At 43.8% G+C, this 26,426-nt stretch overlaps 1 protein-coding gene across 1 annotated transcript in view; it reads left to right on the top strand.

The window, feature by feature from the left end:
- The window catches only part of LOC115167416 (multiple epidermal growth factor-like domains protein 11), a 268,878-nt gene that overhangs the window by 226,060 nt on the left and 16,392 nt on the right, over nt 1-26,426 (top strand). Inside the window, exons 9-12 of the mRNA XM_029721821.1 lie at nt 6,717-6,819; nt 14,425-14,571; nt 18,931-19,065; nt 26,205-26,333. Of these exons, the coding sequence (XP_029577681.1) occupies nt 6,717-6,819; nt 14,425-14,571; nt 18,931-19,065; nt 26,205-26,333 (514 nt within the window). The remainder of the gene's footprint in view (nt 1-6,716; nt 6,820-14,424; nt 14,572-18,930; nt 19,066-26,204; nt 26,334-26,426) is intronic.

The raw sequence follows: 26,426 nt of genomic DNA, 5'->3' as shown, positions 1-26,426 counted from the left end.
AGAGAGAGGAGAGAGAGAGAGAGAAATCAAACAAATCACATTATATTTGTCACATGCGCTGAATAAAACTGGTGTAGACTTTACAGTGAAATGCTTGCTTACGAGCCCTTCCCAACGGTACAGAATATAGTAACTCAAGAGGAATATAATAAAATACACAAGACTAGAGCTATTTTTCGTAGCTGTTTACATACCACCACAGTCAGAGGCTGGCACTAAGACAGCATTGAATGAGCTGTATTCCGCCATAAGCAAACAAGAAAACGCTCACCCAGAGCCGACGCTCCTAGTGGCCGGTGACTTTAATGCAGGGAAACTTAAATCCGTTTTACCAAATTACTATCAGCATGTTAAATGTGCAACCAGAGGGGAAGACACTCTGGACCACCTTTACTCCACACACAGAGACGCGTACAAAGCTCTCCCTCGCCCTCCATTTGGAAAATCTGACCATAATTCTATCCTCCTGATTCCTGCTTACAAGCAAAAACTAAAGCAGGAAGTACCAGTGACTAGATCAATAAAAAAGTGGTCAGATGAAGCAGATGCTAAGCTACAGGACTGTTTTGCTAGCACAGACTGTAATATGTTCCAGGATTCCTCCGATGGCATTGAGGAGTTCACCACATCAGTCATTGGCTTCATCAATAAGTCAAATCAAATCAAAGTTTATTTGTCACGTGCGCCGAATACAACAGGTGTAGACCTTACAGTGAAATGCTTACTTACAGGCTCTAACCAATAGTGCGAAAAAAAAGATGTGTGTGTGTGTGTGTGTGTGTGTGTGTGTGTGTGTGTGTGTGTAGGTAAGTAAAGAAATAAAACAACAGTAAAAAGACATTTGAAAATAAGAGTAGCAAGGCTATATACAGACACCGGTTAGTCAGGCTGATTGAGGTAGTATGTACATGTGGGTATGGTTAAAGTGACTATGCATATATGATGAACAGAGAGTAGCAGTAGCGTATCGTGTGAGTCCTGCTTGCTGCTGTTGTTGTTGTTGAAAAAATCTTCATCTAATCCGAGGTGAGTGATCACTGTCCTGATATCTAGAAGCTCTTTTCTGCCATAAGATACGGTTGCAGAAACATTATGTACAAAATAATTTACAAATATCGCGAAAAAAACACATAACAGCACAATTGGTTAGGAGACCGTAAAACGGCGGCCATCTCCTCCGGCGCCATTCTAGCCACAGAGTGCATCTATGACGTCGTCCCCACAGAGACCGTACGTACATACCCCAACCAGAAGCCATGGATTACAGGCAACATCCGCACTGAGCTAAAGGCTAGTGCTGCCGCTTTCAAGGAGTGGGACTCTAACCCGGAAGGTTATATGAAATCCCGTTATGCCCAAACAGGCAAAGCGTCAATACAGGACTAAGATCGAATCGTACTACACCAGCTCTGACGCTCGTCGGATGTGGCTGGGCTTGCAAACCATTACAGGCTACTACAAAGGGAAGCACAGCCGAGAGCTGCCCAGTCACATGAGCCTACCAGACGAGCTAAACTACTTCTATGCTCGATTCGAGGCAAATAACACTGAAACATGCATGAGAGCACCAGAAGTTCTGGAAGACTGTGTGATCATGCTCTCTGCAGCCGATGTAAGACCTTTAAACAGGTCAACATTCACAAGGCCGCAGGGCCAGACGGATTACCAGGACGTGTACTGCAAGCATGCGCTGACCAACTGGCAAGTGTCTTCACTGACATTTTCAACCTCTTCCTGTCCGAGTCTGTAATACCAACATGTTTCAAACAGACCACCATAGTCCCTGTGCCCAAGAACACTAAAGTAACCTGCCTAAATGACTACCAACGTCTGTAGCCATGAAGTGCTTTGAAAGGCTGGTCATGGCTCACATCAACACCATTATCCCAGAAACCCTAGACCCACTCCAATTTGCATACCGCACCAACAGATCCACAGATGATGCAATCTCTATTACACTCCACACTGCCCTTTCCCACCTGGACAAAAGGAACACCTATGTGAGAATGCTATTAATTGACTACAGCATTCAACACCATAGTGCCCTCAAAGCTCATCAATAAGCTAAGGACTCTGGGACTAAACACCTCCCTCTGCAACTGGATCCTGGACTTCTTGACGGGCAACCCCCAGGTGGTAAGGGTAGGTAACAACACATCCGCCACGCTGATCCTCAACATGGGGCCCCTCAGGGGTGCATGCTCAGTCCCCTCCTGTACTCCCTGTTCACTCATTACTGTACGGCCAGGCACGACTCCAACACCATCATTAAGTTTGCCGATGACACAACAGTGGTAGGCCTGATCACCGACAACGATGAGACAACCTATAGGGAGGAGGTCAGAGACCTGGCAGTGTGGTGCCAGGACAACAACCTCTCCCTCAATGTGATCATGACAAAGGAGATGATTGTGGACTACAGGAAAATTAGGACCGAGCACGCTCCTATTCTCATCGACGGGGCTGTAGTGGAGCAGGTTGAGAGCTTCAAGTTCCTTGGTGTCCACATCACCAACAAACTAATATGGTCCAAGCACACCAAGACAGCCGTGAAGAGGGTACGACAATACCTATTCCCCCTCAGGAGAATGAAAAGATTTGGCATGGGTCCTCAGATCCTCAAAAGGTTCTACATCTGCACCATCAAGAGCATCCTGACTGGTTGCATCACTGCCTGGTATGGCAACTGCTCGGGCCTCTGACCGCAAGGCACTACAGAGGGTAGTGTGAACGGCCCAGTAGATCACTGGGGCCAAGCTTCCTGCCATCCAGGACCTCTATACCAGGTGGTGTCAGAGGAAGGCCCTAAAATTGTCAAAGACTCCAGCCACCCTAGTCATAGAATGTTCTCTCTGCTACCGCATGGCAAGCGGTACCGGAGCGCCAAGTCTAGATCCAAGAGGCTTCTAAACAGCTTCTACCCCCAAGCCATAAGACTCCTGAACAGATAATCAACTGGCCACCCAGACTATTTGCATTGCCCCCCCTTTGCATTGCCCCCCCTCCTCTGCTACTGTCTGTTGTTATCATCTATGCATAATCACTTTAATAATTCTACCTACATGTACATATTACCTCAACTAACCGGTGCCCCAGCACATTGACTCTGTACCGGTACCCTCCTGTATATATTCTCGTTATTGTTATTTTACTGTTGCTCTTTAATTATTTGTTACTTTTATTTCTTATTTTTATCCATATTTTTTTTAAACTGCATTGTTGGTTAGGGGCTCGTAAGTAAGCATTTCACTGTAAGGTCTACACTGTAACGGACGTCGTATATAGTGGACCAAGGCGCAGCGGGTTGAGTGCTCATATTAATTATTATTAGAACACTAGAAGAAAACAAGAAAACGAACAAACAGTAATGCAGGCTACACACACAGCAGTGCAAAAACAACTTCCCACAAAGGACAGGTGAAAACAGGGCTACCTAAGTATGACTCCCAATCAGCAACAACGATGTACAGCTGTTCCTGATTGAGAGCCATACTAGGCCAACACAAAGAAATACACAACATAGACAGAGCATAGAAATACAAAACATAGAACATAACCAAAAACCCCGGAATACTCTAAACAAACACCCCTCTACATAAACACATATCCCAACAAACCCCGAACCACATAAAACAAACACCCCCCTGCCACGTCCTGACCAAACTACAATAACAAATAACCCCTTTACTGGTCAGGACGTGACATACACCTGTTGTATTCGACGCATGTGACTAATACAATATGATTTGATTCGATATACAGGGAGTACCAGAACCAGATCAATGGGGAGCTACAGTGTATTTGGAAAGTATTCAGACCCCTTGACTTTTTCCACATTTTGTTACGTTCCAGACTTATTCTAAAATGGATTAAATTGTTTCCCCCCTAATCAATCTACACACAATACCGCATAATGACAAAGCAAAAGCAGGTTGTTATAAATTTTAGCAATATTTATGAAAAATAAAAAACATAAATCTTCTCTAAAGTCTTCTTGGGTATGACGCTACAAGCTTGGCACAGCTGTATTTGGGGAGTTTCTCCCATTCTTCTTTGCAGATCCTCTCAAGCTCTGTCAGTTTGGATGGGAAGCGTTGCTGCACAGCTATTTTCAGGTCTTAACAGAGATGTTCGATCGGGTTCAAGTCCGGGCTCTGCCTGGAGCACTCAAGGACATTCAGAGATTTGTCCGAAGCCACTCCTGCGTTTTCTTGGCTGTTTACTTAGGGTCGTTGTCCTGTTGGAAGGTGAACCTTCACCCCAGTCTGAGGTCCTGAGCACTCTGGAGCAGGTTGTCATCAAGGATCTCTCTGTACTTTGATCTGTTCATCTTTGCCTTGATCCTGACTAGTCTCCCAGTCCTTGCCGCTGAAAAACATCCGCCACCATGCTTCACCGTAGGGATGGTGCCAGGTTTCCTCCAGACGTGATGCTTGGCATTCAGGCCAAAGAGTTCAATCTTGGTTTCATCAGACCAGAGAATCTTGTTTCTCGTGGTCTGAGAGTCTTTAGGTGCCTTTTGGCAAAGTTCAAGCGGGATGTCATGTGCCTTTTACTGAGGAGTGGCTTCTGTCTGGCCAGTCTACCATAAAGGCCTGATTGGTGGAGTGCAGCAGAGATGGTTGTCCTTTTAGAAGGTTCTCAAATCTCCACAGAGGAACTCTAGAACTGAGTGACCATCATGTTCTTGGTCACCTCCCTGACCAAGTCCCTTCTCCCCCGATTGCTCAGTTTGGCCAGGCGGTCAGCTCTAGGAAGAGTCTTGGTGGTTCCAAACTTCTTCCATTTAAGAATGATGGAGGCCACTGTGTTCTTGGGGACCTTCAATGCTGCAGAAATGTTTTGGTACCTTTCCCCCGATCTGTGCCTCAACACAATCCTGTCTCGGAGCTCTATGGGCAATTCCTTCGACCTCGGCTTGGTTTTTGCTCTGACATGCACTGTTAACTGTGGGACCTTATATAGACAGGTGTGTGCCTTTCCAAATCATCTCCAATCAATTTAATTTACTACAGGTGGACTCCAATCAAGTTGTAGAAACATCAAGGATGATCAATGGAAACAGGATGCACTTGAGCTCAATTTCGAGTCTCATAGTAAAGGGTCTGAATACTTATGTAAATAAGGTATCTGATTTTTTTTTTCTCAGAAATGTCTATAAACCTGTTTTCACTTTGTCATTATGGGGTATTGTGTGTAGATTGATGAGGAAATAAATGTAATTTCATTAATTTTAGAATAAGGCTATAACATAACAAAATGTGGAAAAAGTGAAGGGGTCTGAATACTTTCCCGAATGCACTGTGTATACAGGGAGTACTAGTACCAACCAGATCAATGTGCAAAGGTACGAGGTATTTGAGGTAGATATGTACATGAAGGCAGGGTAAAGTGACTAGGCATCAGGATAGATAATAAGGAGGTATTTGAGGTAGATATGTACATGAAGGCAGGTTAAAGTGACTAGGCATCAGGATAGATAATAATGAGGTATTTGAGGTAGATATGTACATGAAGGCAGGGTAAAGTGACTAGGCATCAGGATAGATAATAATGAGGTAGATATGTACATGAAGGCAGCGTAAAGTGACTAGGCATCAGGATAGATAATAATGAGGTATTTGAGGTAGATATGTACATGAAGGCAGGGTAAAGTGACTAGGCATCAAGATAGATAATAATGAGGTATCTGAGGTAGATATGTGCATTGCAGCAGGGTAAAGTGACTAGGCATCAGGATAGATAATAATGAGGTATTTGAGGTAGATATGTGCATTGCAGCAGGGTAAAGTGACTAGGCATCAGGATAGATAATAATGAGGTATTTGAGGTAGATATGTACATGAAGGCAGGGTAAAGTGACTAGGCATCAGGATAGATAATAATGAGGTATTTGAGGTAGATATGTACATGAAGGCAGGGTAAAGTGACTAGGCATCAAGATAGATAATAATGAGGTATCTGAGGTAGATATGTGCATTGCAGCAGGGTAAAGTGACTAGGCATCAGGATAGATAATAATGAGGTATTTGAGGTAGATATGTGCATTGCAGCAGGGTAAAGTGACTATGCATCAGGATAGATAATAATGAGGTATTTGAGGTAGATATGTACATGAAGGCAGGGTAAAGTGACTATGCATCAGGATAGATAATAATGAGGTATTTGCGGTAGATATGTGCATTGCAGCAGGGTAAAGTGACTATGCATCAGGATAGATAATAATGAGGTATTTGAGGTAGATATGTGCATTGCAGCAGGGTAAAGTGACTAGGCATCAGGATAGATAATAATGAGGTATTTGAGGTAGATATGTACATGAAGGCAGGGTAAAGTGAGAGGTATTCCTCTAGACAATGTGTCTAGCAGAGATAATACATCTGTCAGAGAGAGAAAGAGAGAGAGAGAGAGAGAGAGAGAGAGAGAGAGAGAGGGGAAGAAAGAGAGAGTGATAAAGCGAGCGAGGGAGAGATAGAGGGGAAGAGAGAGAGACAGAGAGAGAGAGAGAGAGAGGAAGAAAGAGAGAGAGCGAGATAAAGAGAGAGAGAGAGAGAGGGGAAGAGAGAGAGACAGAGAGAGAGACAGAGAGCGACAGAGCGAGAGAGAGCGAGAGAGAGCGAGAGAGGTTTACCTGAAACATATAAGCCTATATATGAAGTATACAGTATATGAATGGAAAGTTTATTTTGGTGTAATGTTAACGTTGCTGTTTTCAGGAGGGCACGTATGGAGAACAGTGTCGAGAGCGGTGTGACTGTATCCATGCCGATGGCTGTGACCCTGTGAGAGGCGACTGTCGCTGCTTGGCTGGATGGACTGGTGAGTTAGACAGTAGTACTCTCTACAGTCCTGTGAGAGGTGACCGTCTGGCTGGATGGACTGGTGAGTTAGACAGTAGTACTCTCTACAGTCTAGATAAAGTCGTGCTCTAATGATAACGTACACACATTGTCATATAACTTATCTTCATATTTACATGAATAAAGATGGTTTGAATTGAATCCACTAATGAACCATCTGTAGCTGAGAAAGTGGACTATGAGCAATAAGGAAATCTGATGAATATGAAAGTTGCTTCTTAATTCAGCGCTCGAGGGGGACATTACAGAGTCAGAACATCGAGACTAGTTTCACAACTTTCTAGAAACTTCACAGAGAGAAGATCGATACATTCATGATATCAAAGGACGAATGTTTACGCCAAAAAAATGTAAATACTTAACAAATGAATTATGCAATTTGGAGTAGTATTTGATTTGGCTGTTCTGCTGATCCATTCATTTCTCTTCAATGTAATTACTAAATATGTTTTAGAATATCAAGTAATGTACATGATTATTCTGATGCTTGTGGTTTTCGATATGATCTACCATAGCATTGGCTGCTGTCTCAGTTCTTTGTGGACTTCCACATAGAGCCTAAATATTTCACCTTGTGATGGGTGCAAAATGAGTTGGGAGAGCTACGTTGTTGATTGTTTACAGTATCCACCACACATCCCTCCAGCTGTACAGCTTCAACCATTTTCCCTATTCACCCCACACACCAATTAGTAATGTTTTGTCATTTCATTAACCAAGGACAACTCTAATAACAACAACAATAATAATAACAATAATAATAGTAACAATAATAATATCAACAATAATAATATCAACAATAATAACACTAACAATAATAACAATAATAATACTAACAATAATAACAATAATAATACTAGCAATAATAACAATAATAATACTAGCAATAATAACAATAATAATATCAACAATAATAACAATAATAATAACAGTAATAATAATAATACTGACAATAGTGCTACTAACAACAATAATAATAACAATAACAATACCAATAATAATACAAACAATAATAACACCTACAATAATAACGATAATAATACTAACAATACTAACAACAATAACAATAATAATAATAATAATAATAACAATAGTAAAAATACTGACAATAATGTTACTAACAATAATAATAATAACAATAATAATTCTAACAAGAATAACAATAACAATAATAACAATAACAATAATAATACTAACAATAAAAACAATAACAATAATAACAATAACAATAATAACAATAACAATAATAATACTAACAATAAAAACACTAACAATAATAACAATACTAACAATGATAATACCAACAATAATACCAATACTAACAACAATAATACTAACAATAATACTAACAATAATACTAACAATAATACTACCGACGATAATACTACTATCAATAATAACAGTAATAACAATAATAATACTATCAATAATATTATTAAGACTAACAATAATAATAATATCAATACTAATAATAATAATACTACTAACAATAATAATAACCATAATATTAATAATTATAATAATAATAGCAATAACAATAATAGTAACAATACTAATAATAAACAATAACAATAATAATAATAATAGCAATAACAATAATAATAATAATAACAATAATAAAACAATAATAATAATAATAATAATAATAATAATAGATGGCCATGAGTCTGAGTGTGAGCCGTCAGTCTGTCCATTGCATCATCATGATAATACTAACACTAATAATTAGTATTATTGTTAGTATTGAGCCTCCCTGTAGCTCAGTTGGTAGAGCATGGTGTTTGCAACGGCAGGGTTGTGGGTTCGATTCCCACAGGGGGCCAGTACGGGGGGAAAAAAAAAAAAATGTATGAAATGAATTGAATTGAAATGTATGCATTCACTACTGTAAGTTGCTTTGGATGAGAGCTTCTGCTAAATGACGTAAATGTAATTAACAATAATAATAATAATAATAACAATAATAATAACATTAATGATAATAATAATGTCCATTGCATCATCATGAGACTCTGCAGGGTTTTAGTCAGAGCCACAGTAATGAATGAGAATCATGGCCGCTCTGATGAGGCTGGTGGCTCTGATGAGGCTGGTGGCTCTGATGAGGCTGGTGGCTCTGATGAGGCTGGTGGTTCTGATGAGGCTGGTGGCTCTGATGAGGCTGGTGGCTCTGATGAGACTGGCCGCTCTGATGAGGCTGGCGGCTCTGATGAGGCTGGCCGCTCTGATGAGGCTGGTGGCTGATGAGGCTGATGGGGGTGAGAAGGAGAGGTGGAGATCAGAGGTGAAGAGGTGGAGGAGGAGAGGATATGAGAGGAGAGAGTAGGAGAGGAGAGAGGAGCTCCCTGTCCTGCACAGTGCTGTGTGCTATTGGGACTGCATGGTATGTCACAGGGTCCCTGCTCCACACTGCGATTCCCTGTCCCTCTCTACCATTAGGACTGCTGTATGGGGGGGACAGGGATGGATGTCAGAGGAGGGATCAGGATTGGGTCATCTCTGGACTGTTTAGAATCACAACGGGGAATGGCTGCAGTATAACCACAGACTGAGGTGAAGCCGTGACCCCAGGGCTGACAATGAAATCGCCTCTGGATTTCATAAACACTCTGGGGTCCTGAGTGATGAGGGGCTGCCCAAAGATAATGCCTGAAGAGAGATCTAGTAGGGCTAGAGGGGTACAGGACGATAACATTGTGGAGGAAGAATGAGGAATTTTTGGATTGGATAACAAAGCTGTTTTAAAGGTAAATACTGCCTCCTCTGGTGAAATGCACTGTGCTTAGGTGTGACATTTCAAATTAATTAACATGAACATGTTTTTTGTTGTTGTCCCGCTGTGAGTTGCCATCAAGGTTTTCCAGTGGCAGACAGCAGAAACAAAATACATCAGAAGATCACTGCCTCGTCTGTGAAAGAGCTCTCTGAGTTTCTGAGTACTGTCATTATGAATGGTCTGTCTGAGTACTGTCATTATGAATGGTCTGTCTGAGTACTGTCATTATGAATGGTCTGTCTGAGTACTGTCATTATGAATGGTCTGTCTGAGTACTGTCATTATGAATGGTCTGTCTGAGTACTGTCATTATGAATGGTCTGTCTGAGTACTGTCATTATGAATGGTCTGTCTGAGTACTGTCATTATGAATGGTCTGTCTGAGTACTGTCATTATGAATGGTCTGTCTGAGTACTGTCATTATGAATGGTCTGTCTGAGTACTGTCATTCTGCAGCTCTCTGGGAACAAACATAGAACGATCTCCTCTCAAGGTTTTGTCTTTCTAGGGATGTGTTCCTTTCTACTGTGCTTTTGTTTGCTGTTTGAGGCCGGGTTACTGTAAAGCACTTTAAATCTGTTCATGTAAAAAACTAAAAACTCACTTTGGTTGTATTGACAAGAAAGAGAGAGGAGACAAACAGTGATGAATTCTCTCTAACCTGTAGCTTACTGCTCTCCTCCAAAAGAGAGTTAGCAGAAGAGAGGGAGGGTCTCCATCAGTCTCCATCAGTCTCCCTCCCTCTCTCTATCATCCCTCAATCTCTCTGCCATCCCTCTACCTATCCCTCCATCAGTCTACCCATCCCTCCATCCCTCTACCTATCCCTCTACCCATCCCCCTACCCATCCCTCTACCTATCCCTCTACCTATCCCTCTACCCATCCCTCTACCCATCCCTCTACCTATCCCTCTACCCATCCCTCTACCCAACCCTCTACCCATCCCTCTACCCCTCTACCCATCCCTCTATCTATCCCTCTATCTATCCCTCTACCCATCCCTCTACCCATCCCTCTATCTATCCCTCTACCTATCCCTCTACCCATCCCTCTACCCATCCCTCTACCAATCCCTCTACCCATCCCTCTATCTATCCCTCTATCTATCCCTCTACCTATCCCTCTATCCCTCTACCCATCCCTCTACCCATCCCTCTACCCACCCCTCTACCTATCCCTCTACCCATCCCTCTACCCACCCCTCTACCCACCCCTCTACCTATCCCTCTACCCATCCCTCTACCCATCCCTCTACCCCTCTACCTATCCCTCTACCTATCCCTCTACCCATCCCTCTACCCCTCTACCTGTCCCTCTACCTATCCCTCTACCTACCCCTCTACCTATCCCTCTACCTATCCCTCTACCTATCCCTCTACCCATCCCTCTACCCATCCCTCTACCTATCCCTCTACCCATCCCTCTACCTATCCCTCTACCTACCCCTCTACCTATCCCTCTACCTATCCCTCTACCTATCCCTCTACCCATCCCTCTACCTATCCCTCTACCCACCCCTCTACCCATCCCTCTACCTATCCCTCTACCCATAGCTCTACCCATAGCTCTACCCATCCCTCTACCCATCCCTCTACCACTCTACCCATCCCTCTACCCATCCCTCTACCCATCCCTCTACCCATCCCTCTACCCATCCCTCTACCCCTCTACCCATCCCTCTACCTATCCCTCTACCCATCCCTCTACCTATCCCTCTACCCATCCCTCTACCTATCCCTCTACCCATCCCTCTACCCATCCCTCTACCTATCCCTCTACCTATCCCTCTACCCATCCCTCTATCTATCCCTCTATCTATCCCTCTACCCATCCCTCTACCTATCCCTCTACCTATCCCTCTACCCATCCCTCTATCTATCCCTCTATCTATCCCTCTATCTATCCCTCTACCCATCCCTCTACCCATAGCTCTACCCATCCCTCTACCCATCCCTCTACCACTCTACCCATCCCTCTACCCATCCCTCTACCAATCCCTCTACCCATCCCTCTACCCATCCCTCTACCCATCCCTCTACCCATCCCTCTACCTATCCCTTTACCCATCCCTCCATCTCTCCACCTCATCTCTGCGGTACGTAGGAGTCCCAGTCTAGCTTCCTCTGGTCTTCATAGACCCAGTAGGTTATAGACAGATCTGTTTTATTAATGATGTTATAATGGCTGAAGCCCACTCACATATTCTCTCTCTGTTCTGTCAGAGCAACTTCTAATGAGTCTGGAACAGAGGGGACAGCTTGAAAGAGTGTGGAGTTCTGGGTGTTTCAGGAGTGTGTGTGTGGGTGTGTGAGTGTGGGTGTGTGTGGGTGTGTGAGTGTGTGTGGGTATGTGTGGGTGTGTGACTGTGTGTGGGTGTGTGTGTTGGTATGTTAGACCCAGGGATTCTCTTCTAGTTGAATCCCCAGTGAGTCCTCAGTTCCTCAGCCCAGTCCTGCTGAGACAGACTACTTCCCCTCAACACACACACACACACACACACACACACACACACACACACACACACACACACAGTTGAGAAGCACTGCTAATGCTACCAATGCCATCTCTCCCTAGGACTCTACCTTTCTCTCCATCTCTCCCTAGGACTCTACCTTTCTCCCATCTCTCCCTAGGACTCTACCTTTCTCCCATCTCTACATCTCTCCCTAGGACTCTACCTTTCTCCCATCTCTCCATCTCTCCCTGTGACTCTACCTTTCTCCCATCTCTCCATCTCTCCATCTCTCCCTGGGACTCTACCTTTCTCCATCTCTCCATCTCTCCCTAGGACTCTACCTTTCTCCCATCTCTCCATCTCTCCCTGTGACTCTACCTTTCTCCCATCTCTCCATCTCTCCCTGTGACTCTACCTTTCTCCCATCTCTCCATCTCTCCCTGGGACTCTACCTTTCTCCATCTCTCCATCTCTCCATCTCTCCCTGTGACTCTACCTTTCTCCCATCTCTCCATCTCTCCCTGGGACTCTACCTTTCTCCCATCTCTCCATTTCTCCCTGGGACTCTACCTTTCTCCCATCTCTCCATCTCTCCCTGGGACTCTACCTTTCTCCCATCTCTCCATCTCTCCCTGGGACTCTACCTTTCTCCCATCTCTCCATCTCTCCATCTCTCCCTGGGACTCTACCTTTCTCCCATCTCTCCATCTCTCCCTAGGACTCTACCTTTCTCCATCTCTCCATCTCTTCCTGGGACTGTAACTTGCCTGTTTCATTTAGTTCTGTCTCTTCCTGGGACTGTAACTTTCCTGTTTCATTTAGTTATGTCTCTTCCTGGGACTGTAACTTTCCTGTTTCATTTAGTTCTGTCTCTCCCTGGGACATCCTGTTTCATTTAGTTATGTCTCTCCCTGGGACTGTAACTTTCCTGTTTAATTTAGTTCTGTCTCTTCCTGGGACTTCCTGTTTCATTTAGTTCTGTCTCTCCCTGGGACTGTAACTTTCCTGTTTAATTTAGTTCTCTCTCTCCCTGGGACTTCCTGTTTCATTTAGTTATGTCTCTTCCTGGGACTGTAACTTTCCTGTTTCATTTAGTTCTGTCTCTCCCTGAAAGAAAGAGGTTAGAACGGGGCACTCAGAGGGGAGAGGAAGGAGAGAAAGCTAACAATCTCTCTCTCTATCGCTCTGTCTCTTTGTCTCTGTCTCTCTCTCTGTCTCTTTCTCTCTGTCTCTGTCTCTCTGTCTCTCTGTCTCTCTGTCGCTCTGTCTCTGTCTCTCTGTCTCTGTCTCTCTGTCTCTCTGTCTCTGTCTCTCTCTCCCTGTCTCTGTCTCTGTCTCTGTCTCTCTGTCTCTCTGTCTCTGTCTGTCTCTCTGTCTCTGTCTCTGTCTATCTGTCTCTCTCTGTCTCTGTCTCTCTCTGTGTCTCTGTCTCTCTGTCTCTGTCTCTCTGTCTCTCTGTCTCTCTGTCGCTCTGTCTCTGTCTCTCTGTCTCTGTCTCTCTGTCTCTCTGTCTCTGTCTCTCTCTCCCTGTCTCTGTCTCTGTCTCTCTGTCTCTCTGTCTCTGTCTGTCTCTCTGTCTCTGTCTCTGTCTATCTGTCTCTCTCTGTCTCTGTCTCTCTCTGTGTCTCTCTGTCTCTGTCTCTCTGTCTCTGTCTCTGTCTCTCTGTCTCTGTCTCTGTCTATCTGTCTCTCTCTGTCTCTGTCTCTCTCTCTGTCTCTGTCTCTCTGTCTCTGTCTCTCTCTCTGTCTCTGTCTCTGTCTCTGTCTCTGTCTCTGTCTCTGTCTCTGTCTCTGTCTCTCTCTCTGTCTCTGTCTCTGTCTCTCTGTCTCTGTCTCTCTCTCTGTCTCTGTCTCTGTCTCTGTCTCTCTCTGTCTCTGTCTCTCTCTCTGTCTCTGTCTCTCTGTCTCTCTCTCTGTCTCTGTCTCTGTCTCTCTCTCTGTCTCTGTCTCTGTCTCTCTCTCTGTCTCTGTCTCTGTCTCTCTCTCTGTCTCTGTCTCTCTCTGTCTCTGTCTCTCTCTCTGTCTCTGTCTCTCTCTCTGTCTCTGTCTCTCTCTCTGTCTCTGTCTCTGTCTCTCTCTCTGTCTCTGTCTCTGTCTCTGTCTCTGTCTCTGTCTCTGTCTCTGTCTCTGTCTCTGTCTCTGTGTCTCTGTCTCTCTGTCTCTGTCTCTGTCTCTGTCTCTCTCTCTGTCTCTTCCATTCACATCCTTTATAAACTACTCTATAATGTATAGAGTAAGTCGCTGGGTAATGTTTTCTCACAGCCGTGCAGACCCCCAGATTCTGCCCAGTAAGATGAGTTAGTGAGCGGTATTCCCCATGTTTCCTCCAGGTGTGCACTGTGACAGTGTGTGTGTGGAGGGCCGATGGGGCCCAGACTGCTCCTACTCCTGTACCTGTGAGAACGGAGGCTCCTGCTCACCGGAGGACGGAACGTGTGTATGTGCCCCCGGATACAGAGGCACCTCCTGCAGACGCAGTAAGAGAACAACAACACACACACACGCGCGCGCGCGCGCGCACGATTGCACGCACGCACGCACGCACACACACACACACACACACACACACACACACACACACACACACACACACACACACACACACATACGCCTGCACACACACACACACATAATCAGAGCAGCTAGTCATGTAAAATGGGCTCTCTGACGTGTGTGTATTTGCGTATATGTTCCTACGCATACTTACCTTCATCTCTGTGTGTGTATGTCTAGGTAAAATGTAATGTCTGTGTGTGTATGTATGTCTAGGTAAAATGTAATGTCTGTGTGTGTGTGTCTAGGTAAAATGTAATGTCTGTGTGTATGTCTAGTTAAATGTAATGTCTGTGTGTGTGTGTGTGTCTAGGTAAAATGTAATGTCTGTGTGTATGTCTACGTTCATGCCTCTCTGTGTGGGTGTACAGCAACTGTGTGTACACTGAGACAGAGCAGGAAGTAAACATCATTCTGTCCTGTTAACTCCTCTCATTACACTGAGACAGAGCAGGAAGTAAACATCATTCTGACCTGTTAACTCCTCCTCTCATTACACTGAGACAGAGCAGGAAGTAAACATCATTCTGTCCTGTTAACTCCTCTCATTACACTGAGACAGAGCAGGAAGTAAACATCATTCTGACCTGTTAACTCCTCCTCTCATTACACTGAGACAGAGCAGGAAGTAAACATCATTCTGACCTGTTAACTCCTCCTCTCATTACACTGAGACAGAGCAGGAAGTAAACATCATTCTGACCTGTTAACTCCTCTCATTACACTGAGACAGAGCAGGAAGTAAACATCATTCTGACCTGTTAACTCCTCTCATTACACTGAGACAGAGCAGGAAGTAAACATCATTCTGACCTGTTAACTCCTCTCATTACACTGAGACAGAGCAGGAAGTAAACATCATTTTGACCTGTTAACTCCTCCTCTCATTACACTGAGACAGAGCAGGAAGGAAACATCATTCTGACCTGTTAACTCCTCTCATTACAATGAGACAGAGCAGGAAGTAAACATCATTCTGACCTGTTAACTCCTCCTCTCATTACACTGAGACAGAGCAGGAAGTAAACATCATTCTGACCTGTTAACTCCTCCTCTCATTACACTGAGACAGAGCAGGAAGTAAACATCATTCTGACCTGTTAACTCCTCCTCTCATTACACTGAGACAGAGCAGGAAGTAAACATCATTCTGTCCTGTTAACTCCTCTCATTACACTGAGACAGAGCAGGAAGTAAACATCATTCTGACCTGTTAACTCCTCCTCTCATTACACTGAGACAGAGCAGGAAGTAAACATCATTCTGACCTGTTAACTCCTCTCATTACACTGAGACAGATCAGGAAGTAAACATCATTCTAACCTGTTAACTCCTCCTCTCATTACACTGAGACAGAGCAGGAAGTAAACATCATTCTGACCTGTTAACTCCTCCTCTCATTACACTGAGACAGAGCAGGAAGGAAACATCATTCTGACCTGTTAACTCCTCCTCTCATTACACTGAGACAGAGCAGGAAGGAAACATCATTCTGACCTGTTAACTCCTCTCATTACACTGAGACAGAGCAGGAAGTAAACATCATTCTGACCTGTTAACTCCTCCTCTCATTACACTGAGACAGAGCAGGAAGTAAACATCATTCTGACCTGTTAACTCCTCCTCTCATTACACTGAGACAGAGCAGGAAGTAAACATCATTCTGACCTGTTAACTCCTCCTCTCATTACACTGAGACAGAGCAGGAAGTAAACATCATTCTGACCTTTTAACTCCTCCTCTCATTACACTGAGACAGAGCAGGAAGTAAACATCATTCTGACCTGTTAACTCCTCCTCTCATTACACTGAGACAGAGCAGGAAGTAAACATCATTCTGACCTGTTAACTCCTCTCATTACACTGAGACAGAGCAGGAAGTAAACATCATTCTGACCTGTTAACTCCTCCTCTCATTACACTGAGACAGAGCAGGAAGTAAACATCATTCTGACCTGTTAACTCCTCCTCTCATTACACTGAGACAGAGCAGGAAGTAAACATCATTCTGACCTGTTAACTCCTCCTCTCATTACACTGAGACAGAGCAGGAAGTAAACATCATTCTGACCTGTTAACTCCTCTCATTACACTGAGACAGAGCAGGAAGTAAACATCATTCTGACCTGTTAACTCCTCTCATTACACTGAGACAGAGCAGGAAGTAAACATCATTCTGACCTGTTAACTCCTCCTCTCATTACACTGAGACAGAGCAGGAAGTAAACATCATTCTGTCCTGTTAACTCCTCCTCTCATTACACTGAGACAGAGCAGGAAGTAAACATCATTCTGACCTGTTAACTCCTCTCATTACACTGAGACAGAGCAGGAAGTAAACATCATTCTGACCTGTTAACTCCTCCTCTCATTACACTGAGACAGAGCAGGAAGTAAACATCATTCTGACCTGTTAACTCCTCTCATTACACTGAGACAGAGCAGGAAGTAAACATCATTCTGACCTGTTAACTCCTCCTCTCATTACACTGAGACAGAGCAGGAAGTAAACATCATTCTGACCTGTTAACTCCTCCTCTCATTACACTGAGACAGAGCAGGAAGTAAACATCATTCTGACCTGTTAACTCCTCTCATTACACTGAGACAGAGCAGGAAGTAAACATCATTCTGACCTGTTAACTCCTCTCATTACACTGAGACAGAGCAGGAAGTAAACATCATTCTGACCTGTTAACTCCTCCTCTCATTACACTGAGACAGAGCAGGAAGTAAACATCATTCTGACCTGTTAACTCCTCTCATTACACTGAGACAGAGCAGGAAGTAAACATCATTCTGACCTGTTAACTCCTCCTCTCATTACACTGAGACAGAGCAGGAAGTAAACATCATTCTGACCTGTTAACTCCTCCTCTCATTACACTGAGACAGAGCAGGAAGTAAACATCATTCTGACCTGTTAAGTCCTCCTCTCATTACACTGAGACAGAGCAGGAAGTAAACATCATTCTGACCTGTTAACTCCTCCTCTCATTACACTGAGACAGAGCAGGAAGTAAACATCATTCTGACCTGTTAACTCCTCCTCTCGCCACTTAGAGAAACATCAATGCAAACTAATTAAGAGCTTAAGGAAGACATATGGCCTGATTGGCACAGGTTGCGGCCCAATGGCACCCTATTCCCTTTATAGTGCACAATACTCTATGGGCCGTATATAGTGCACTATATGCCATTTGGGATGCTGGCAGCCTCAGTGAAGGAGGACAAAGCTAAGCTCTCTAACTGGTCTGTTCCTTCACTACAGAGGACTACAATAGAGAACAGAGTGGGCTGTCAAAGTGGTTTTCTTCCTTGGCTTCAGACTTTACCTCAGTTGAACCTGAAAGAAGAAAGGAAAAGAGAGGAGAGGAGAGGAGAGGAGGGGAAAGGAGAGGAGAGGAGGGGAGAGGAGAGGAGAGGAGGGGAAAGGAGAGGAGAGTTGGGGAGGGGAGAGGAGTGGAGAGGAGAGGAGAAATTGGAAATAGGAAATAGGAAATGCCATGAGAGTTTGAGTGTTTAATGTTATCTTTGGTGTGTAGTGTCCAGTAGTGTCTGGTAGTGTCCTGTAGTGTCCTGTAGTGTCCAGTAGTGTCCGGTAGTGTCCGGTAGTGTCCGGTAGTGTCTGGTAGTGTCTGATAGTGTCCGGTAGTGTCTGGTAGTTTCCGGTAGTGTCTGGTGGTGTCTGGTGGTGTCTGGTAGTGTCCTGTAGTGTCCTGTAGTGTCCGGTAGTGTCCGGTAGTGTCCGGTAGTGTCTGGTAGTGTCCTGTAGTGTCCTGTAGTGTCCTGTAGTGTCCTGTAGTGTCTGGTAGTGTCCTGTAATGTCTGGTAGTGTCTGGTAGTGTCCTGTAGTGTCCTGTAGTGTCTGGTAGTGTCTGGTAGTGTCCTGTAGTGTCCTGTAGTGTCCTGTAGTGTCCTGTAGTGTCCTGTAGTGTCTTTTAGTGTCCGGTAGTGTCCTGTAGTGTCCGGTAGTGTCTGGTAGTGTCTGGTAGTGTCTTGGCTTTGTATCTGTGGGTGTCTCAGAAATGTCTGTGTTTATAAGTATACACACACACACACACACACACACACACACACACACACACACACAAACACCCCCCCACAACACACACACACACACACACACACACACACACACACACACACACACACACACACACACACACACCCACACACACTCACACACACACACACACACACACTCTCACACACACACACACACATACCTACATATACCTACACACACATTAATCCACTCACCCTGTCCCCTGTGTTTTCAGTCTGTTCTCCAGGGTTCTATGGTCAGCGCTGCAGTCAGTCCTGTCCTCAGTGTATCCATAGCGATGGTCCCTGTCACCACATCACAGGACACTGTGAGTGTCTGTCAGGATTCTGTGGCTCTCTGTGTAACCAAGGTGAGTTTCTCTAGTCTTTCTGCTCGCTCTGCTTCAAACCTCTTTCCATCAGTCTCTGTTCTCTCTGCCTCAAACCCCTTACAGTCTCTGTTCTGTCTGCCTCAAACCCCTTACAGTCTCTGTTCTGTCTGCCTCAAACCCCTTACAGTCTCTGTTCTGTCTGCCTCAAACCCCTTACAGTCTCTGTTCTGTCTGGCTCAAAGCCCTTACAGTCTCTGTTCTCTCTGTCTCTAGGTTTGATATGACTGTTTGGAGATGGGACATAGGTCTCTGTTTTCACTCTGCCTCAAACCTCTTTCCACTAGCCTGGATGCCAGACAGTTTGTACTATAGCCAACTCATTTGTCTTACGTACAACGTTAATTTGGCATTTTTGGACGTTCAATAGATATATCAACACAACTTTACATATTTAAATAGTGTTCTGAAGTAAATTCAGTCATAAATCTGAAGCCGGTCTCCTCCACGTCACAAGACAAGGAGCTAATGCTCGTCTTCAAGTCTCAGCCAAGGTTATTCATCTGGAGTGTGTGGCTTAATCACAGAAGCATCTGTTAGGACGTAGATCTATTAGGACATAGATCTGTTACTGTTATGACATAGATCTATTAGGACATAGATATGTTACTGTTACGACATAGATATATCAGGACATAAATCTATTAAGCCATAGATCTGTTAATATGACATAGATCCGGTAATATGACATAGATCTATTAGGACATAGATTTGTTACTGTTAGGACATAGATCTGTTAAAATGACATAGATCTGTTAATAGGATATAGATATGTTAATAGGATATAGATCTGTTAATATGACCTATATATGTTAATATGACATAGATCTGTTAAAATGACATAGATCTGTTAATAGGACATAGATCTGTTAATAGGACATAGATCTGTTAATAGGACATAGATCTGTTAATAGGACATAGATCTGTTAATATGACATAGATCTGTTAATATGACATAGATCTGTTAATACGACATAGATCTGTTAATATTACATAGATCTGTTAATACGACATATATCTATTAATATGACATAAATCTGTTCTGACATAGATCTGTTAATAGGACATAGATCTGTTAATATGACATATATCTGTTAAAATGACATAGATATGTATAACATAGATCTGTTATGACCATTCCTCTCCCCTGCCTGGTCCACAGTGCTATAAAGGCTATAGAGTGGTGAGGAGGAGGAGCTCTGAGGACCCTTTGTGTCCGGAAGTAATTTAGACATTGATTGTAGTCATTGTGATCTGTAGTCATTGCGATTTGTAGTCATTGCGATCTGTAGTCATTGTGATCTGTAGTCATTGTGATCTGTAGTCATTATGATCTGTAGTCATTGTGATCTGTAGTCATTACGATCTGTAGTCATTGCGATCTGTAGTCATTGTGATCTGTAGTCATTATGATCTGTAGTCATTGCGATCTGTAGTCATTGTGATCTGTAGTCATTACGATCTCTAGTCATTATGATCTGTAGTCATTATGATCTGTAGTCATTACGATCTGTAGTCATTACGATCTGTAGTCATTACGATCTGTAGTCATTACGATCTGTAGTCATTACGATCTGTAGAGTTGCTATTTTCTCAAGTTTTCTCATGTCAGATAACTCGTGACTCCTGGATTTGTCATTATGTTAATAAAGTCTTATCTAATCAACAAATACGATAGTCAGTTTAAAAAAGGTTAAGGGTACAAGACTGTGTACATATCTGGCTGTGTTGGCAAAATCACTACATATCCCATCGAACCAAGACGGGAGTGGCTGCCCGTTGTCACAGTTACAAGCAGAACCAGTCAGAAACGTCCAGCTGACCCTACGCTAATGGCGCCGGTGAATCTCAAAACTGAACTTGGACAATGATGTCCTTCGCCTCCGCCGTCGTCTTACGACAGATACCACGAACCTGTCGTGACTATTCAACAAAACAATTAAACAATACATCATTTTAACGTTTTTTTCCATCAGATTTCTTAGTTATATGATTGTAGTTTTTTACTTTTGAAGTTGAGGGTGCATTATTTAGGACGTTTGACAATGAGGACAAAAACTAGCATAGTTCAGCCAGGGAAAACTAGGCTAATTCAGGAGACAGATTGGAGTTTTTATGCCCTGATATCAGGAGCTGGTGGTGAAAAGTTTGATTAAACAATTCAGAGACTTAAACGAATAAATCAGATGACTTATATTTAAGGAGAGCGAATCGATACAATCCCAAAATCAGCTGTAACTGTCAATAGTAAAATTAAGCTTAAAATGATGTTTGAGTGAATCCTGAATCCAGAAACTGAATGGTGAAGTCGCTTCCGTACACAGTAGACTCCTCCTCCTCGCCACGGTAGACTCCTCCTCCTCGCCACGGTAGACTCCTCCTCCTCGCCACGGTAGACTCCTCCTCCTCACCACGGTAGACTCCTCCTCCTCACCACAGTAGACTCCTCCTCCTCACCACGGTAGACTCCTCCTCCTCGCCACGGTAGACTCCTCCTCCTCGCCACGGTAGACTCCTCCTCCTCACCACGGTAGACTCCTCCTCCTCACCACGGTAGACTCCTCCTCCTCACCACAGTAGACTCCTCCTCCTCACCACGGTAGGCTCCTCCTCCTCACCACGGTAGACTCCTCCTCCTCACCACGGTAGACTCCTCCTCCTCACCACGGTAGACTCCTCCTCCTCACCACGGTAGACTCCTCCTCCTCACCACGATAGACTCCTCCTCCTCACCACGGTAGACTCCTCCTCCTCACCACACTACACTCCTCCTCCTCACCACGGTAGACACCACCTCCTCACCACAGTAGACTCCTCCTCCTCACCACGGTAGACTCCTCCTCCTCACCACAGTAGACTCCTCCTCCTCACCACAGTAGACTCCTCCTCCTCACCACGGTAGACTCCTCCTCCTCACCACGGTAGACTCCTCCTCCTCACCACGGTAGACTCCTCCTCCTCACCACGGTAGACTCCTCCTCCTCACCACAGTAGACTCCTCCTCTATAAACTCTATAAAGTCTCATCCAGATTTAAAATACATATTACTTTTCCTAATAATAAAATGAGAAATGGATTAGAAAGAGGCAATGGGCAGATATAGAATTCCCTTTCATGCCCTTTCCAGCCCTAGAGATCCTATTAAATTACCAGAGGGGTTGTGTCATCACCCTTCCCAGCGCTGTCTCATAAATATAAGGACTACTATTTAAAATAGGGCTTTTATAAATGGTGCTCGTTTGTCAAGAAGACCTTAATTAACGGGCTAGTTCGGTCACTGGGCAGTTGCTCTCTGAAAATGTTTGGCTTTTTAGGTCTACGTCGGTGGTCTCTCGTCCGATACAAGACCTTTTGCGACGTTCTAATCTTTCTGTTGAAGTATGAAAGTTTGAAATTAATTGTGGGTTTAAATCTAATGATCACATGCAGATACAAGATCATGTTTGAGGGGCTTGAAATATAACTAGTGTAGAGCCCTTCAGAGGAAGATAGTAGCTAAACCCATTGAAATATAACTAGTGTAGAGCCCTTCAGAGGAAGATAGTAACTAAACCCATTGAAATAGAACTAGTGAAGAGCCCTTCAGAGGAAGATAGTAACTAAACCCATTGAAATAGAACTAGTGAAGAGCTCTTCAGAGGAAGATAGTAGCTAAACCCATTGAAATAGAACTAGTGAAGAGCCCTTCAGAGGAAGATAGTAGCTAAACCCATTGAAATATAACTAGTGTAGAGCCCTTCAGAGGAAGATAGTAGCTAAACCCATTGAAATAGAACTAGTGAAGAGCCCTTCAGAGGAAGATAGTAGCTAAACCCATTGAAATAGAACTAGTGAAGTTCCCTTCAGAGGAAGATAGCAGCTAAACCCATTGAAATATAATTAGTGAAGGGCCCTTCAGAGGAAGATAGCAGCTAAACCCATTGAAATAGAACTAGTGAAGAGCTCTTCAGAGGAAGATAGTAGCTAAACCCATTGAAATAGAACTAGTGAAGAGCCCTTCAGAGGAAGATAGTAGCTAAACCCATTGAAATAGAACTAGTGAAGAGCTCTTCAGAGGAAGATAGTAGCTAAACCCATTGAAATAGAACTAGTGAAGTTCCCTTCAGAGGAAGATAGTAGCTAAACCCATTGAAATAGAACTAGTGAAGAGCTCTTCAGAGGAAGATAGTAGCTAAACCCATTGAAATAGAACTAGTGAAGAGCCCTTCAGAGGAAGATAGTAGCTAAACCCATTGAAATAGAACTAGTGAAGTGCCCTTCAGAGGAAGATAGTTGCTAAACCCATTGAAATAGAACTAGTGAAGAGCCCTTCAGAGGAAGATAGTAGCTAAACCCATTGAAATAGAACTAGTGAAGAGCCCTTCAGAGGAAGATAGTAGCTAAACCCATTGAAATAGAATTAGTGAAAGGCCCTTCAAAGGAAGATAGCAGCTAAACCCATTGAAATAGAACTAGTGAAGAGCCCTTCAGAGGAAGATAGTAGCTAAACCCATTGAAATAGAACTAGTGAAGAGCCCTTCAAAGGAAGATAGCAGCTAAACCCATTGAAATAGAACTAATGAAGAGTAAGAGGAGAAAGAAATGAAAAGTCCAAATATCCTTGATAGCAGTTAGAATTTCCTCTCTTCTTCCTCCTCCTCCTCTGACCTTATCCACCTCCACCTCGTCCTCCTCTTTTCTCTACCGAAATACACTTTTCTTTCAACATTCAGATTCATTTATCAGTTTGTTCTAACAGAGTCCCTGTCCTTGTGTGGTTCCCCCCCCCCCCCCCCTCTGGCAGGTTAAAACACTGTTAATTCCTGGGGAAAGAATAGCCTGCCCAAGGTTCTGTTCCAAGGTTCTGTTGGGTCCAAATGGAATTCTAGATGAAAGAGAGGACAGTGGGGGGCAGGTGAAATATTAATTGTCATTAAAAATGCACAGTCAAGCTGCAGTGTTAATGCTGGCCCTACGCTATCCTACATTAACCATTCTACTCTGCACTGCAGGCTGGACAGACGGATCATTGGAGAAGCTCAATAAATCACTGGCTGAGTCCCAGGGCCCATAAAGCTCTGGTCGAAAGTAATGCACTATATAGGGAATAGGGTGCCATTTAGGAAGCACACTAGCTCCCCTTCTTTAGAGGATTAGAAATGAACCCTTTATATACGCCAGCATGACCTCCTCCTCTTCAATATCTTTTTATTTATATAGCACTTAACAGACGCCTCTGTCAACAAAAACGTGCAGTAACAGTCAGTGGATGTAATTTACCAGGATGTTTGTTTAACCTTTACGTGTGTGTGGGAGACCTGTGGGAATTTAACCCACATCCACGACCTTGGTGTTGCTGACGCCACACAGAACTACATCTTCTCTGATGTAAGGTTGATCATGGTTTGGATATACTGTACAGTCGTGGCCAAACGTTTTCAGAATTACACAAATATTAATTTCTACAAAGTTTGCTGCTTCAGTGTCTTTAGATATTTTTGTCAGATGTTACTATGGAATACTGAAGTATAATTAAAAGCATTTCATTAGTGTCAAAGGCTTTTATTGACAATTACACGATGTTGATGCGAAGAGTCAATATTTGCAGTGTTGACCCTTCTTTTTCAAGACCTCTGCAATCCGCCCTGGCATGCTGTCAATTAACTTCTGGGCCACATCCTGACTGATGGCAGCCCATTCTTGCATAATCAATGCTTGGAGTTTGTCAGAATTTGTGAGGTTTTGTTTGTCCACCTGCCTCTTGAGGATTGACCACAAGTTCTCAATGGGATTAAGGTCTGGGGAGTTTTCTGGCCATGGACCCAAAATATCGATGTTTTGTTCCCCGAGCCACTTAGTTATCACTTTTGCCTTATGGCAAGGTGCTCCATCACGCTGGAAAAGGCATTGTTCGTCACCAAACTGTTCCTGGATGGTTGGGAGAAGTTGCTCTCGGAGGATGTGTTGGTACCATTCTTTATTCATGGCTGTGTTCTTAGGCAAAATTGGGAGTGAGCCCACTCCCTTGGCTGAGAAGCAACCCCACACATGAATGGTCTCAGGATGCTTTACTGTTGGCATGACACAGGACTGATGGTAGCGTTCACCTTGTCTTCTCCGGACAAGCTTTTTTCCGGAGGATTCATCAGAGAAAATGACTTTACCCCAGTCCTCAGCAGTCCAATCCCTGTACCTTTTGCAGAATATCAGTCTGTCCCTGATGTTTTTCCCGGAGAGAAGTGGCTTCTTTGCTGCCCTTCTTGACACCAGGCCATCCTCCAAAAGTCTTCGCCTCACTGTGCGTGCAGATGCACTCACACCTGCCTGCTGTCATTCCTGAGCAAGCTCTGTACTGGTGGTGCCCCGATCCCGCAACTGAATCAACTTTAGGAGACAGTCCTGGCGCTTGCTGGACTTTCTTGGGCGCCCTGAAACCTTCTTCACAACAATTGAACTGCTCTCCTTTTCAGAACGCTGTATATCTGTTCAGAACACTGTATATCTGTTCAGAACGCTGTATATCTGTTCAGAACGCTGTATATCTGTTCAGAACGCTGTATATCTGTTCAGAACGCTGTATATCTGTTCAGAACGCTGTATATCTTTTCAGAACGCTGTATATCTGTTCAGAACGCTGTATATCTGTTCAGAACGCTGTATATCTGTTCAGAACACTGTATATCTGTTCAGAATGCTGTATATCTGTTCAGAATGCTGTATATCTGTTCAGAACACTGTATATCTGTTCAGAACACTGTATATCTGTTCAGAACGCTGTATATCTGTTCAGAACACTGTATATCTGTTCAGAACACTGTATATCTGTTCAGAACGCTGTATATCTGTTCAGAACGCTGTATATCTGTTCAGAACGCTGTATATCTGTTCAGAACGCTGTATATCTGTTCAGAACGCTGTATATCTGTTCAGAACGCTGTATATCTGTTCAGAACGCTGTATATTGTATGGGTGGGAAGCTACTTTCGGCCCCTGTGATGGAGAGAGAGGAGACATGGTTTCAATAGGTGGAGGATGTTTCACTATCATGTGTGTGTGTGTGTGTGTGTGTGTGTGTGTGTGTGTGTGTGTGTGTGTGTGTGTGTGTGTGTGTGTGTGTGTGTGTGTGTGTGTGTGTGTGTCAGTGTGTCCCAGTGGCAGGTATGGGAAGGGCTGTGCAGAGCTGTGTATGTGTAGTAACAATGGGACCTGTAACCCCATCGATGGCTCCTGTCAGTGTTACCCAGGATGGATCGGAGAGGACTGCTCTAAGGGTAGGAGCTCCCTGTTCACAACGCTACCACTTTACTGTCTTTACTCTTCTTACGTACTCTCTCTTTACTTTCTGTCTCCTTTTCTCTCTCTCT

The sequence above is a fragment of the Salmo trutta genome, chromosome 29, assembly GCF_901001165.1.
Source record: "Salmo trutta chromosome 29, fSalTru1.1, whole genome shotgun sequence".
NCBI lineage: Eukaryota > Metazoa > Chordata > Actinopteri > Salmoniformes > Salmonidae > Salmo > Salmo trutta.
The sequence above is the reverse complement of the archived record's forward strand: the minus strand, read 5'-3'. Positions and strand labels throughout refer to the sequence as shown.